The sequence below is a fragment of the Pithys albifrons genome, chromosome 17 (assembly GCF_047495875.1).
Source record: "Pithys albifrons albifrons isolate INPA30051 chromosome 17, PitAlb_v1, whole genome shotgun sequence".
In the NCBI taxonomy this organism is placed as follows: Eukaryota; Metazoa; Chordata; class Aves; order Passeriformes; family Thamnophilidae; genus Pithys; species Pithys albifrons.
Window position 1 is genome coordinate 9,627,086 of NC_092474.1, and position 13,085 is coordinate 9,640,170.

The following is a 13,085-nucleotide window of genomic DNA, read 5'->3' on the forward strand; positions in this document are numbered from 1 at the left end:
GAATGCAAGTCAAGTTATTACAGTGCTCAGAAAAAGCTGCAAGTAGCTGCTCCAACAGTCTCACACATTCTTTCACTTGGATCTGCTGTTTTTGGGGAATGAGCCAGCTCCCTCTTCTGAGTTTGTTTCCTGAGTAAACCTGCCCTTTAGTTCAAAAGGCCACGTGAACTGCAGGTTGCAATGCACATGCCTGTGGGCTGAGCTATGGCAGCCGAGCAGGCTGGTCCCTTTACCTTCCGTTCTTTCAGTCTACAGGAAATCCTAAAAGTGAGTGGTGAAAGGACAGATTTTCCCCCAGACCTTTTCAGTTTCAGTGCTGACCCGTGCAGGGATATTTATCTTCTTCCCTGATTTTTTTATTGGTGAGTTTGTTGAGAAGTGCTTGTTGTGTGCCAGTTAGTGAAGTCAATGACAGCAGCTCTCTTCACATCCAGAGGGTGCTTGCATGGCTGGTGCCTGAGCAGCAACCCCTGACAATGCTGCCCTGCTGCTGAAGTTGCCAGCAGTGCTGAGCCTCAAGAGAATGGCCTGTTTACGTTGTACCACCAACCACTTCCTTCCCTCTAACCTGCATCTTTACCACAGTCACCAGCTGGGCTGCTGTGCACCCTGCAGTTAAAGAGGTGCCTTTGCTGCCTCACCAAGGCTGCCCAGCCTCGCTGCACTCTGACATTGACACCTTTGTATTTATTCTACCTTCCAGAATCCTGACTTTCAACTTGTCCTTTTCTTGTAGAGACCAAACTTCCTACCAGCACAATAAATGTGTCCCACAGCTTCTGCTCAAGCAGAAATCAGAGCCGAGAAAAAACCAAGAGCCTATTCTGCAGAGTGCTAACCTTGATAAAATCTCATACTGGGCTTGGCAGCAGAGCCTTTCCTGACACACATCTCTCTGCAGAATCTCCAGACTGGGCTGCTCTGTATGCAAACCATTGCACAAGCCAAGATAAATAAAGTGTCTTTTTTTTTCATTTTTTAAATTTATGATACTTGTAGCACAAGAGCTCCATGTAAAAGTCTCGAGCCAATTTTCTGCTTGTTGGAATAAGGCACAAGTTCCTTAAATGTCACTCATTGTGTGCTCCTGCGAGGACGGCTGCCTTCAAACCCAGGCTGGAACTGTGTTGAGCTGGCTCTGCTTCTCCTCTGCTGCTGTGCCACAAAGGACAAGCACACTCGCCTCCCTCCAGGCTGGTCATGGTGACAGGAAGAGATTTTATATTGTTTTTCCCACAGTCTCTGATCTATATGCAGTGACCAGCAGCATTTTTGGCCCTTCTATGCACACAGGACACAGCACCTCCATAGAGCAACTCCTTGGATGGCCACAGAGTTGTACAACAGATAGATGTGCCTTGTTTTTTTGTTCTAAATCATGGAGATAAGGCAACTCATCCTTGTACTTTGCCTTTTGCTATCCCTACAACTCTGTATTTTGTTCATTTGTGTCATTTGATCTTGTCAGGTTCCAGGTCCTAGATTGAAAGCCCTCAGAGCAGCCTGCCAAAATCCAACAGGTTGTGCAAGAGCTTTCACTGCCTTGGTGCAAGGTCTGTTGTTGAGTGTCCGCTCCCCTTTCACCCTGAAAAGGGAGAGGGGTTACACCTTCAGTGTCTGCTTACCATGCTGTTTGGTTCAATTTCCTCAATTCTTGCCAGTGGCTATTTGGAAATAGGTGAGAGCCTGTGACTTTTAGAATAAAATGAAGCTGGGATACACAAAATATGAGGAATGGTGAAAAAGCAGATACACATCCTGAGACCTTTTCTAAATTATAAAGAAATAAACTTCAGAACTTAATGTGTTTTTTCTTCTTGTTCCTGTTTCCAAAAAGCTCACAGAGAAAATAAAGGAAGAAAAAACAGCCTTTGAGGTGATGGAGTCAAGTGAAAATACAGTGCTAGAAGCACAAGGTTGGAGCAAGGAATAATCAATCAAATGGTCTATAACAACCAGATAAAAATACCTCTTTGGTTGTGTGGGCTGTGTAGTGCAGTCAGCAAATTGGAGGAAAACTTAAGGAAGGAAAAAGGATTTCCAGGAGACACATAAAGAGATCTTTGAAGTCCAGATAGGACTAATGGATCAACTGAACCATAAATAAAGGAGCAAAGTGAACCCACGCTGCTAAGGTGGCTGCACACTGCTGAGAGCAACAAACTCTTCACAGGCATATGCCACAGTAGGGACATGCAACCACGCTGAAACACACAGACTTCTCAGATTATTGCCTCTGCAGAGCCACTTTTATGCTCCTTTCCCCCACTCCCTTAGCAGTTAAGATTCCTTTGTACTGAAGGAGTTTGAACTCAGGCACCTGCCACAACACTCTACAAGCCTTGATCTCCAGCATATTGGTGCTTGGTGCAGGTGCTCTAGAGAGTAAACTGTGCTGTGGGGAACTGAAGGGTGTCCACAGCCTCTCTCCCTGTTCTGGCTGAGAAATTGAAAAACTCTCATAGTGCAGTTCTAAATCTTAAAGTTCTAAACCCCAGAAAGTGCTTCAGTTTGTAATTTATCCAGTACATGAGCTCCCAGCTCAGGGGCTGAGCCTTTTCACCACCCTTTGAAATGTTCCTCTACACAAGAAAAAGAGCAACTGATCCCCCAGTTCCCATTTCCTGAGGCTCCCATTGCTCTTTCCAAAGATTTGTTGAACATACAAGCTCTGGCACAACACTGATAAAAACATGTCAGCTGAGCCGAGGTGGGTTTGACTGGAGGTGACTTTGCTCTAAGTGGTTCAGCTGCTCTATCTCCCAGCGTCCCCGAAGTCCCTGTACTCAGCCAGCACGTCACCTTCCCTGAATCACACAGCTGTGAAATGCTGCAGGCCACTGCAAGGGCTTGAATTGAGTCTCAGCTTCTTCAGTTGTCCTCCACTTGGATGGAAATCTGAAGTGACAAATACCAGGGAGAACAGAAAGTCATTTCAAGTGAGCATGAAGATGTAATGCCTGCAGAGAAGTCCTACACGCTTCACTGCTGTTCAGGTATCACCTCACAGCACTGGGCAGACTATGTGACCGAAGAATTATGTTCTGAACTGAAAACCTTACCGAGGTCTGGCAGTGCAAGATTAATGCTGGCTTAGACAGTGTTATGCAAAGGCCTTGTCTGCAGAGTGGCACAGCCACAGCTGTGTTATGAAAACAAGCATTTACCTTCTAAGAACCACAGTGGGATGCTGTGGGTGAGAGCAGCTCCTGAGTCCCTCTCGTGCCAGCCAAGGCTGTGGAGGGGAGTGACAATCCCTGCTCTCTCAGTTCTTAGTACCAGCCTCTCTTTTGAGGCTGGTAATGGACCGTTACTTGCAGTTTATCTCTACTCATGTTACCTTCCTTTCCTGAAGGAAAATGAATAGCCACGGTGCCAGTCCCAGCGGGTCAGGGCCACTTGAGTGTGGGATAGGAAACTCTGTGCCTGCTGCCCAAACTTCGGCTTGAAGGTGAGATAGAAGTCTGTGCCCCCTGGCCAAACTCCGGCTTGATGGTGGGATAGGGAACTCTGTGCCCCCCGGCCAAACTCCGGCCGTGCCTCCTCGCCCCTGCCCGCGCCGAGGGGGCTCTCCTGTGCTCCTCCGGCATCCTCCAGCCCGCGCCCCGCAGAAGGGTCTCGCCCCACGTCCCCTCACGGCGCAGACCCCTCCCTCCGGCCACCTCCCCACGCCCCGCACAGCCACCGCCCCCCGCCCGGCGCGGTCCGGGGGAGGGAGCAGGGGAGGGACGGAGGGCACCTCCCGCCCGGAGCGGCTCGGCCCCCGCCAGCCCATGCGGGGCGGCTCCGGACCGCCGGCGGCAGAGCCGTGGCAGTTCCCGCACGGCGGGCCGGGTCGGGATGGGGCTGGAGCTGTACCTGGACCTGCTCTCGCAGCCCTGCCGCTCCATCTACATCTTCGCCCGGAGCAACAACATCCCCTTCGAGTTCAAGCACGTGGAGCTGTTCAAAGGTGGGACGGGCGCGCTGCCCGAGCCGGTGCGGGGCTGGTGCGGGCGCAGCCCGGCAGGGCGGCGGGCTCAGCCCCTCTCTTGACTCTTGGCAGGCTCGGTGCTGGGGAAGAGGCCGGCGGCGGGGAGCGGCGCGGAGCAGCCCCGCGCAGGTGAGGGCAGCGCAGGGGACGGGAGGGTCCCCTCGGAGGGCACCGAGCCTGTTCCCGGGCGGGAACGGACCGGACGGGCCGCGCTCGGGGGCTCTGCCAGCGCTCGGGGGCACTGCCAGCGCCCGGCGCTGCGACGCGATCCCCGGGGCGGGGGCCGGGCTGAGCCCGCCGCTGTGGCCCCGGACCTGCGGGGGGTTTGCTCGCCTGACCCCCGTGGGAGCTCTTTCGCCTCCCGGCAGGGGAGCAACAGCGCGTCCTTCGGCCTGGTGGGAGGGAAGGACGCCCCCGGGGTCACCCCAGTGATGCTGAATCCGTGCGCTGCCCAGGGGCATTTGAACGCAGTGGTTTGGCCGTGGGACTCCTGTTCCCAGAGCTGTCTCGTAGCTCTACTGCATCTATTTTTGTGGATCACCAAGGAATGTTCCCCAAGCCATTTCTAGCAAATTAGTCACAGTGACAGCCGAGGAGTGCTCTGGGAATGCTGTACTTTGCAGAAACACTCAGCTGTTCAGGCTCACACAACTACATGCCTATTGCCCAGTTACATATTGCATATTCCTAGTAAATTGTTATTTTTGTGCTTAAGGCAAAGCATATTACTTGGAATCCTTAGCTGAGGAGATGGTTAGGCAGGGATGTGATTGGCAAATAGACTGCAGTTTTTCACTTTCTATTTCTGTAAAATCTTGTCCACTGCTCTTTTTATCCAGCAATAAATCTCCTTCCTTGCACTGTGACTTACACTTGAGAATTCCTCATGTGTGCAGCCTGCCCTGCTTTTTGACAGTGTGTACTCTCCTTGTCAAAGTTACTCTTCAAAGCCCAACAATATCCACAGTGTATATATGTATTCTGGGGGAGCCATCAAGAACTAATCACACCAGATACAACTGATGTTAAGCAGAACCATAAGTCAAGCTAACATCACAGGAATGATCAAGATAGGCCACCTAATACCACTAAACAAAAAGGCTGGCTCTGGTGGCTGGAAGAGAGGCAGAAGCTTAAATTCAGTTAAACAGCAAATACAAATATTGGTCTCTATTTTCATACAATAAGCAGTCGGTCCCAATGAAGCAGCCTGGAGTTAGTGTTCACACCAGGGCATTTGTCAGTTCTCAGCTCAGTTGTAGAGTCTCAGCACAGGTCCTTTATTCTGTATGAAAAGACTTTGTACAAAACAAAGCACGTGCTGTACCATCTCCGGGCTGTTTACAGTCCAGTCTGCTGTAATGACATATGAATCCCTTCAGGGAATAAATATACTCAGTATTCCTGCTAGTATTGCTGTATGATGAAAGCTGACTGCAATCCGGTTCAGGCTGCCTTCATCCACTGCTTACTTCTCATGTCCTTGTTTCTTAGTTTCCTGCTACCTTGGATAATAAATGCAGATAGCAGGACAACAGCTGGGTCTGACAAGGGACTACTCGTTAGCTGGGAGCATTACTGACTGGAAACTTTCTGCTGCTTTTTTCCAAGGCCACCTGAACACTACAGATCTCACCAGAGCTGGGGGTGTGATGACCACTGGCCTTTGAAGCCCTTCTAAAAGCACAGAACCAAGCACCATCCCCAGGCAACTTCTTGCATGACAATACATGACCAAAAGTTGCCCAAAATTTTGGTTCTGTGATAAAAGTCATGTTTCTGAGGCTCCTTGTACTTGGCCTGCTGGCTTGATTTTTAGGCATTTTATTTTTCTATTCAGTTTTCTCAGTTAGTAGGCTTAACTTGTATTTTGTGTCTGGTTCTTAAGAAACCCTGTCTTCCTCACAGTTCTGCCTAGTTCTGCACATGGAACCTCTTACCCAGCTAAGCTGGAGGCCACCATCACAGCAGGTAGCCAGAGACTTTTCCCACTGAGATGGAACACATGGGTTTGAATTCTTTCAGACAGCAGATGGATGTGAGCCTTAGTCTCTGATGAAGCTACTTACACTGAAATTCAAAGAACAAGGTAGAGGCTAGTCAGCTAGAAAGGAAAACAGGGTGGTAATGTTTGCTCTGCTTCATTTGCCTCATTATGTCTTCTGCCTTCTCCCACCCCTTCCCAAACCATATGCAAACAAACTTGATAGTCCAGAGAGTGGGTTTAGTTCCTGGAGACTTAGTTCCTGCTGCACATTTGTTCAGTAAAGCAGACACTGTCACTGCCTCCTGAATGGGGGCAAATACTTCTTGGGGATGGAGATCACTATTACTGCCCTTCCTTTTTCTTTTTTCTCCCCCTCTTTCTAAGGAGCACTTAAAACAAGCAAAGCACACAAAGCACACAAATTCCTCAGAGCTTTTCTACTGGGGTGTTCCTGGACTGTTGTACAATTCCCTGGCTTTTAACTGCTGACTGGCAAGTCCAGTGCCAGCAGCGGGAAACTGAAAGCCTGGTTAGATAGTCAGCTATTAATGTCTCCAAGGGACTGTGGAGTTTAAATTCTTAAGGGATGGTGTCTTCCTCCTGGGTTTTCCTATCAGAGGTAGGCTGACATGTAGAGCCATGAGTAACACAGAGTCAGGAGTAATGCAGGGTCGAGGGGTCTGAGCTTCCTTGCCCCTGGCAAATGTCCACACCTGGCTTATTTCATGAGCCCACTGTTGTGTTGCTGGCATTCATGTTTTTCCCATTAAAAACTTTGCAAACATCCTCAGCTATATGTCTGCTGAGGGATCTTCTCTGTTGACAGCATTTACTTTCTTTATAAATGCTCAATATCCTCTACTCTTCAGAGATAAACAAATAGGAGAAAGATTCTGCTCAGTGTCTGTTATCCATCTGGGTTCTTTTTGGTGGATCAGCCACTGCAGTGATCTCTGTGGGCACAAGGCTTTTCAGTTGCTTTCCATCATGACCATCCTACCTCAAGTTAGCCACATTTACAAACTTCAGGAAAATTACTTTGTTTTGATGGTGCCTTTTGAAACATGACCAGGAGCAGAAACCATCTGCCTTCATTAGAATTCAAACTTAATTTTTCCAGACCTCTTTTCCTTGGTAAATGTTAAGTATTTTGTAGGTGCTCAGTTGTCTTCATCCTGACTTCTGTCTTTTCTCCCTCTGTCTCTCTAAAGCCATAGGATGCACTGTTCTCAAGACAAGTCAGCTATTCTCTGTTACCTGCAATGGTGTTTTCAATACCAGCATCTTCATTGTGGTACCTCAGTGCCTCTCAGGGAGTTACTGTTGTCACTCAGTTTTGCAAGTATCCTGGTACCTGAGTCAAGCAATAGAACTCCTGTACAGTCTATGCCACAGGCCCAGCATGAGCCGACTGCCCTCTACAGACAGTTCTGACACTGACTCCTCATTTCATTACCTTTTAATTGTGAAATATGACTATATCAGAAAAACCTAACACAGGTCATGGATTGTCCAGCTGGCTGCAGGTATTTAATTTACCATTCACTGACAGATACACTTCTAAACTCAGACCTGTCTGTTCATGTTCTTAGGGCCATCAAATAGCGAAGGCACTGGCAAAGTCAGCCTCTTGAAGAAAGTACCAGCACTGAAGGACGGAGACTTCACCCTTGCGGAATGGTAAGAACTCAGTCCTTGCACTTCCTTGGGTACCAGCAATCTGTACTGCATTTAGAAAGTGTCATTCTCATGGAATGATTAAGGATCACAGAATATATGAACATGTTGGTTATTTTTAATAGTATAACCTCATTTGATCTATTTCCATTTTCTGTTTGAATTATCTTTCAGAATGTAAACAATTCAACTGGCTTGGCTTCTTGATCTCACCCTGAATGCACTTACCTCAAAATGGGATTATAAACATTTCTGGGAAATGTTTAAAGCTTATAAAAATTCCTTTCAACCCAGAAAAAGAAATCCCTTTTACTCTAGGAAAGAATTCTGTTTATCTGAATTAGTCATAAAGGCTTAGTGAACACCTACAGAGAGAAAGGGTAGACTTTACATTAAAAGATTAATATGGAGACTAGTTAATGGTGTTATAATACTGAAATAATTGAACTATAGTGGCATCAGCATAGTAGTATCTGCATTTTCTTCCATTTTGTCAGCATATTTTCTGTGGCAGCTTTTTTTGTAGTAACAAGTTAAGTATTGTTGCAGATGACTAAGATATTTTTCCATCTGACTCCTCCTGCCAGTTAGTGGAAGTATAAACATGTGGACAAACACAAAAAGATTCTGTAGGGTTTCCTTGCTGAGGCTTCCACAGACTTCAGTGGAAGCTGCAGACAGGCTTGATGAAAAGGCAGCCTAACCCTCTAGGGAGTTTCGTACACAAGCACATGAACATGTGCAGGTCTCAGAGAGATGGGTCAGAGCAGTCAAGGAGCAAGTGCAGTTACCATTGCTGTAGATGATTGTGGAGATTTATTGTTTGTTTACCCCCATACTGTCCAGCAGCACTGTAGAACAGCACTGTGGTTTTCCAGCAGGTTAAAGTTTTCATGGGAACTAAGGTGATTAAGGGACATCTCTGATGTCAAGATGAATTAGGGGTCTTTATATGGTCCCCAGACTCAGTGGAAATCCTGCTGTGAATGCTTTTTAGTGGAAGCAGCAAGTTCAGGACAGGAGAGGGAGCTCAGGTGAGAGCATTCTGTATCACAACTGCCTGACCCCTTTCTTGTCTCCTGTTGGTGAATGAGCAGCACTGCCATTCTGCTGTATCTGACTCGAAAGTACAACACTCCCGACCACTGGTACCCATCAGACATCCAGAAACGGGCCCAGGTAGATGAATACCTCTCCTGGCATCATGCCAACATCCGGGCTAATGCTCCAAAGACCATGTGGATCAAGGTAAGGAAACCAAATATTCAAATGTGAGCAAAGTCATGTCTTCCTGGGAGAATACTGACCATTTGAACAGTCCCAATTTGGAGAGTTTGTCATGTTGAAACAACAAACCTGGGCCATTCCTAGCTGAGAGGAGCTGTTGGAGAGGGATCTGTTCTGAATTGATCAATGTCAGGATTTGGCAAAAGCAGCTTTGGCCATTCTGTCTTTTTTCCTTAAAGTACATCTGGTACCGAAGGTCACAAACCCAACAGAATTCCATTGCCTGGATTTGTAAACAAATATATAGCAGAATGGGTGTTGCCTCCAAGGGCCTCCCCCTCATGCACAGCTGTGCAGAGTGTGCACATAGGCAGAGGTTTGGCTTTGGTGAGCATGGACTTTGTTGCTGGAAGCAGAGAGACTTGAGCTCTTCATACAAGTCCCTGCAGCCCCATCAGGGTGGAAATCCAGAAGGAACCTTCTGCTTCCAGTACACTGAGGTACTTCTCTGAAATGGGCTCTGGGACAGCAAGAAGAGAGACACAGAAAGGTGGATTTTATTTATTCATTTTAGTCAGGTCAATTTACATTTAGGTGAAATTAAAAGAATTATCCTGAGGCAGAAAGTAATTTAGTATCAGGTGATTTTGCTGGACACCTATTTCCAGCCAACTCACCAGACTGTTAATGAAACTACCCTTAGAGAGACCCAGGTGCAAATAAGCCCTGCACATACAGCTGTGGTATGGAACTTCAGATGATATCATGATTGCTAGTAAATAGGTAAGAACTTCACTCCTCCCTTGTAAAGTTTGCCTTGTTTGTGCCTAACGAAGCATATCAGGACTCATTTATCTTCTTCATTTATTGGCTTTTGGGTTTTTGGCTATAGAGTACAGAGAAACAATTCAACTATGAGTCAGATTTATACAAGAAACAGTTTCTTCCAGGCTCTGCAGGCTGTTACTGCAGTGCTCCAAGGGAAAGAAATCCAGCTAATTGCTGCAGCTTATTAGATAACCCAGATGCAGAAAACATTCTCAGAATAACTGAAAATATGGAAACATATAAAGCCACTATGTAAGAGAACCATATTAGCTAGAAATGGGAGAAGATAGACTGCCCTTAGTTAAGGAAAAGGAAGGAAATGTTTCAAGTGGTTTTACCATGAGATCCTGTCATGCATAACTGGAATCACTGAGGAAGAGAACTGGCCATGAATTTTCTGATGAAATAGATTCCACATGTATTTGGCCAAAATCCTGGCTTGGATTAAGCAATCTCAACTGGAATTGTTGAATATACTAGCAGTAAGCAGAAACTTTTATCTTTAATTTTGATTCTCTAAATTAACTGTATTTCTTCAGTTGTGGAAGGTGGAGGCAGCACCGTTGTGAAACACTGTGGGCTCTGGTGGTGTGTACACCTCTGTGAGCAGTTAAAAATACCTCGGAAAGGCAACTACCCTCTGTGCCAGCAAGTCTGTGGAGACACAAGCACTGCAGTTATGTGACTGCTCTGGAAAAATTTCTAGTGGTTTAAAGAGTGGTGCTTGGGAGGCCACAAATAGGCTGGTGTAAAAATGGTGTTGACCCACTCCCAGCCTGCTGTCACATGGAGAAAGCCATTTCTGCCTCTCCAGCATTCTGGTTCCCCCCACGCTCCTGCCCCTGCCACCACCATTCCTTCCTCTCCATCACCCTGTGGGACAGGCAGCTGCCTCCAGCACCCGGTTCCATGGCAGGAGTGGCTGGTGGGAAGGCAGCTGCTGACCTGCCTTGGCTGGCTGATAAAACAAGAGGATGTAACAGGGGTGAATGTGGCAGACACAAGTCTTCCCTGGAGCTGTTGCCCATTTTTCTTTTGTAACCCAACAGAGTGGAGTGGAAGGGACAAAATGAGATGAATCTTCAGTTTTGTTCTGCACGCAGCTGCCAGTTAGCCAGAGTTCAGGTCAGCCACTTTGGCCTGCTTGTGTGCTCTCTATCCATGAGCTATTTGGAGCTGCAGCAGTCCATGAAGCTCTGCCATCATCCCCTCATGTGGCTTTGCTGCAGGATCACTGATGACCACGTGTAGCTCATGGGGTGTAATTGAGATTACTACCATCGTATCCCTGTGAAGATGGACAACTATACTTTCAAGTCTCTTCTCTCCTCAGGTGCTGATTCCCCTCTTCACAGGGCAGCCACTGCCCTCTGAGAAGCTCCAGGAGGTTATGGAGGGGCTGTCCACTTCCCTGAAGCAATTTGAGGAGAGGTTTCTGCAGGACAAGGCCTTTATCATCGGAAGTGAGATCTCCCTGGCGGATCTTGTGGCCATTGTGGAGCTGATGCAAGTGAGTGGGGGAGTGTGGCAAGGAAGTGTCAGCACCAGGGAAAACAGACGCTGCTGGGCAGGGAGGCTGCAGCATGTGGTAACACTCGCTGGAAAGAGGAGTGAGGGAATATCTCAACAGAACTGGCCTAGAACAATGGGGAGAATATGGGAGCGGGTTCAGAACACCAGTGAAAAACGGAAAAAGAAGCTGGCTGCAGCAGATCTCTTTTGTTTCTTTTCTCTAGTAATACCTCTTCTTCATTCTTTATCATGTCTTTATTTTTAATCTCCAGAGAAAGAGGAAATATATTTAAGTGAGAAGCAATAGCAAGCAGGTCTGATGAAATAAGAAAACAATGAAGGAATATTTTTATCATTCAGAAATATGGTACTTGTCCATGCCATGTCTGGAAGGTGCCAGAATTAGTCTCAGACAGAGGCAATCAAGATAAATTTGTTACAAACTGGTTCTCTGTTGGACCATCAGGGCCTGGATCCTGCAGCCCAGCAGTGATTCTTTCTCCCAGTTCAGTGTCTAAGGGACTGAAAACCAGCAATTCTTCTTTACATTGTGTTCCAGAGTGGCACAGGCAGAAAGTAGAAGGAAGGTACTATGTCAAGTAGGACAGTGGTTCAATTAAACAGTTAATGTTTTGTGCTGAAGTGTTGCTGTCTAATACAGCACTTGGTCCTGAGAACTGTGCAGTGGTCCCTGAAACTGCCAGCCCACCACATCTTAAATGCTGTGGCTGAAAATCACTCACAGGACATGGTAGTCATCTCTGCTGCTCACAACAGCTCTTCCAGCACTCAGGAACTGACTTGTAAATTCCTTTTAAAATACAGGTTAGCTTCTGTGTCCCCCCCACAGGTACACCCACCCAGGGAGATTTCCCTCCTTCCTACTGCTCCTCTATGAACTCTTCATTTTTTCCCCCTTACCTGTACCTGCAGGTACACTCTTGGTGCCTGTTGTCTTGGTGAAGAAGTGACTGCCCAGAGCCTCACTGTTGCTCTCTCCCCTTTTTGCAGCCTGTTGGAGTCGGTTGTGACATCTTTGAAGACAGACCCAGGCTCATGGAGTGGCGCAGGCGGGTGGAAGATGCTGTGGGGAAAGAGCTTTTCTTCCAAGCCCATGAGATGATCCTCAATATCAAAGAACTGAGCAACATTCAAATTGATCCACAGCTAAAAGAGCAACTGGCACCTGTGTTGATGAAAATGTTGAAATGAATTAACCTATTTTACAATTTTTCTTGCCATTTTTTGTTTTTTAACTTCTTCTCTGACCTCCAGTTCTATAGGTAACTGGAAAAAGCACTGTAATTCTAACACATAAATGCAGAATGTTTCCCCCCTGGCCAGACCTTTTTTTGTATCTTTGGGGGTGGAAGGTGGAGAAATTTTAAGAACTGAAACATTAAATTTATACAGAAGGCTAAGGCCCTACAGGTCATTTAATGTGCATCTGGATTTTATTTAAGTGTCAGTGTTTTCAGAGATGGTAGAGACAAGAATGGTATTTCCTGACAGAATCTGAGCCAGCCTATAAACTGGGAACATTAGAGAACTGAATAGGATGAGGATCATAGTTTTCACAAGTTTTTAACATTTACACTGCAAAGTGTGCCTGATCCTCATCTTCCAGCACGTGTCTGCACAAAACTGCTTCACAAAAGTGAAAAAAAATTTTAAGTTTCTGATTGCTTGACTGTCTATGTACATTCCACAGTTCTATTTGCCTTTAGGTTCCTGTGAGAAATGTCTTTGTGTTCATCTACAACTGTCAATCTTTATAATTCTTTATTTAACCACTGCATTTGATTTCTGATAGCCTGAATTTCCTTGGTGCTCAGTACATGTGTGGCAGGAACTGTTCTTGGAGATCTGTGCAATAAAGAC

At 46.7% G+C, this 13,085-nt stretch overlaps 1 protein-coding gene across 1 annotated transcript; it reads left to right on the plus strand.

Annotated features, from left to right (window-relative positions):
• Positions 1-3,789: 3,789 nt before the first annotated feature.
• Positions 3,790-12,639, plus strand: LOC139680003 (glutathione S-transferase theta-1). The gene is made up of 6 exons (XM_071572213.1): positions 3,790-3,952; positions 4,046-4,102; positions 7,553-7,640; positions 8,735-8,885; positions 11,026-11,202; positions 12,216-12,639. The coding sequence occupies exons 1-6, from the start codon at positions 3,841-3,843 to the stop codon at positions 12,414-12,416; spliced, it is 786 nt and encodes a 261-aa protein (XP_071428314.1). The 5' UTR covers positions 3,790-3,840; the 3' UTR covers positions 12,417-12,639.
• The last annotated feature ends 446 nt before the right edge of the window (positions 12,640-13,085 follow it).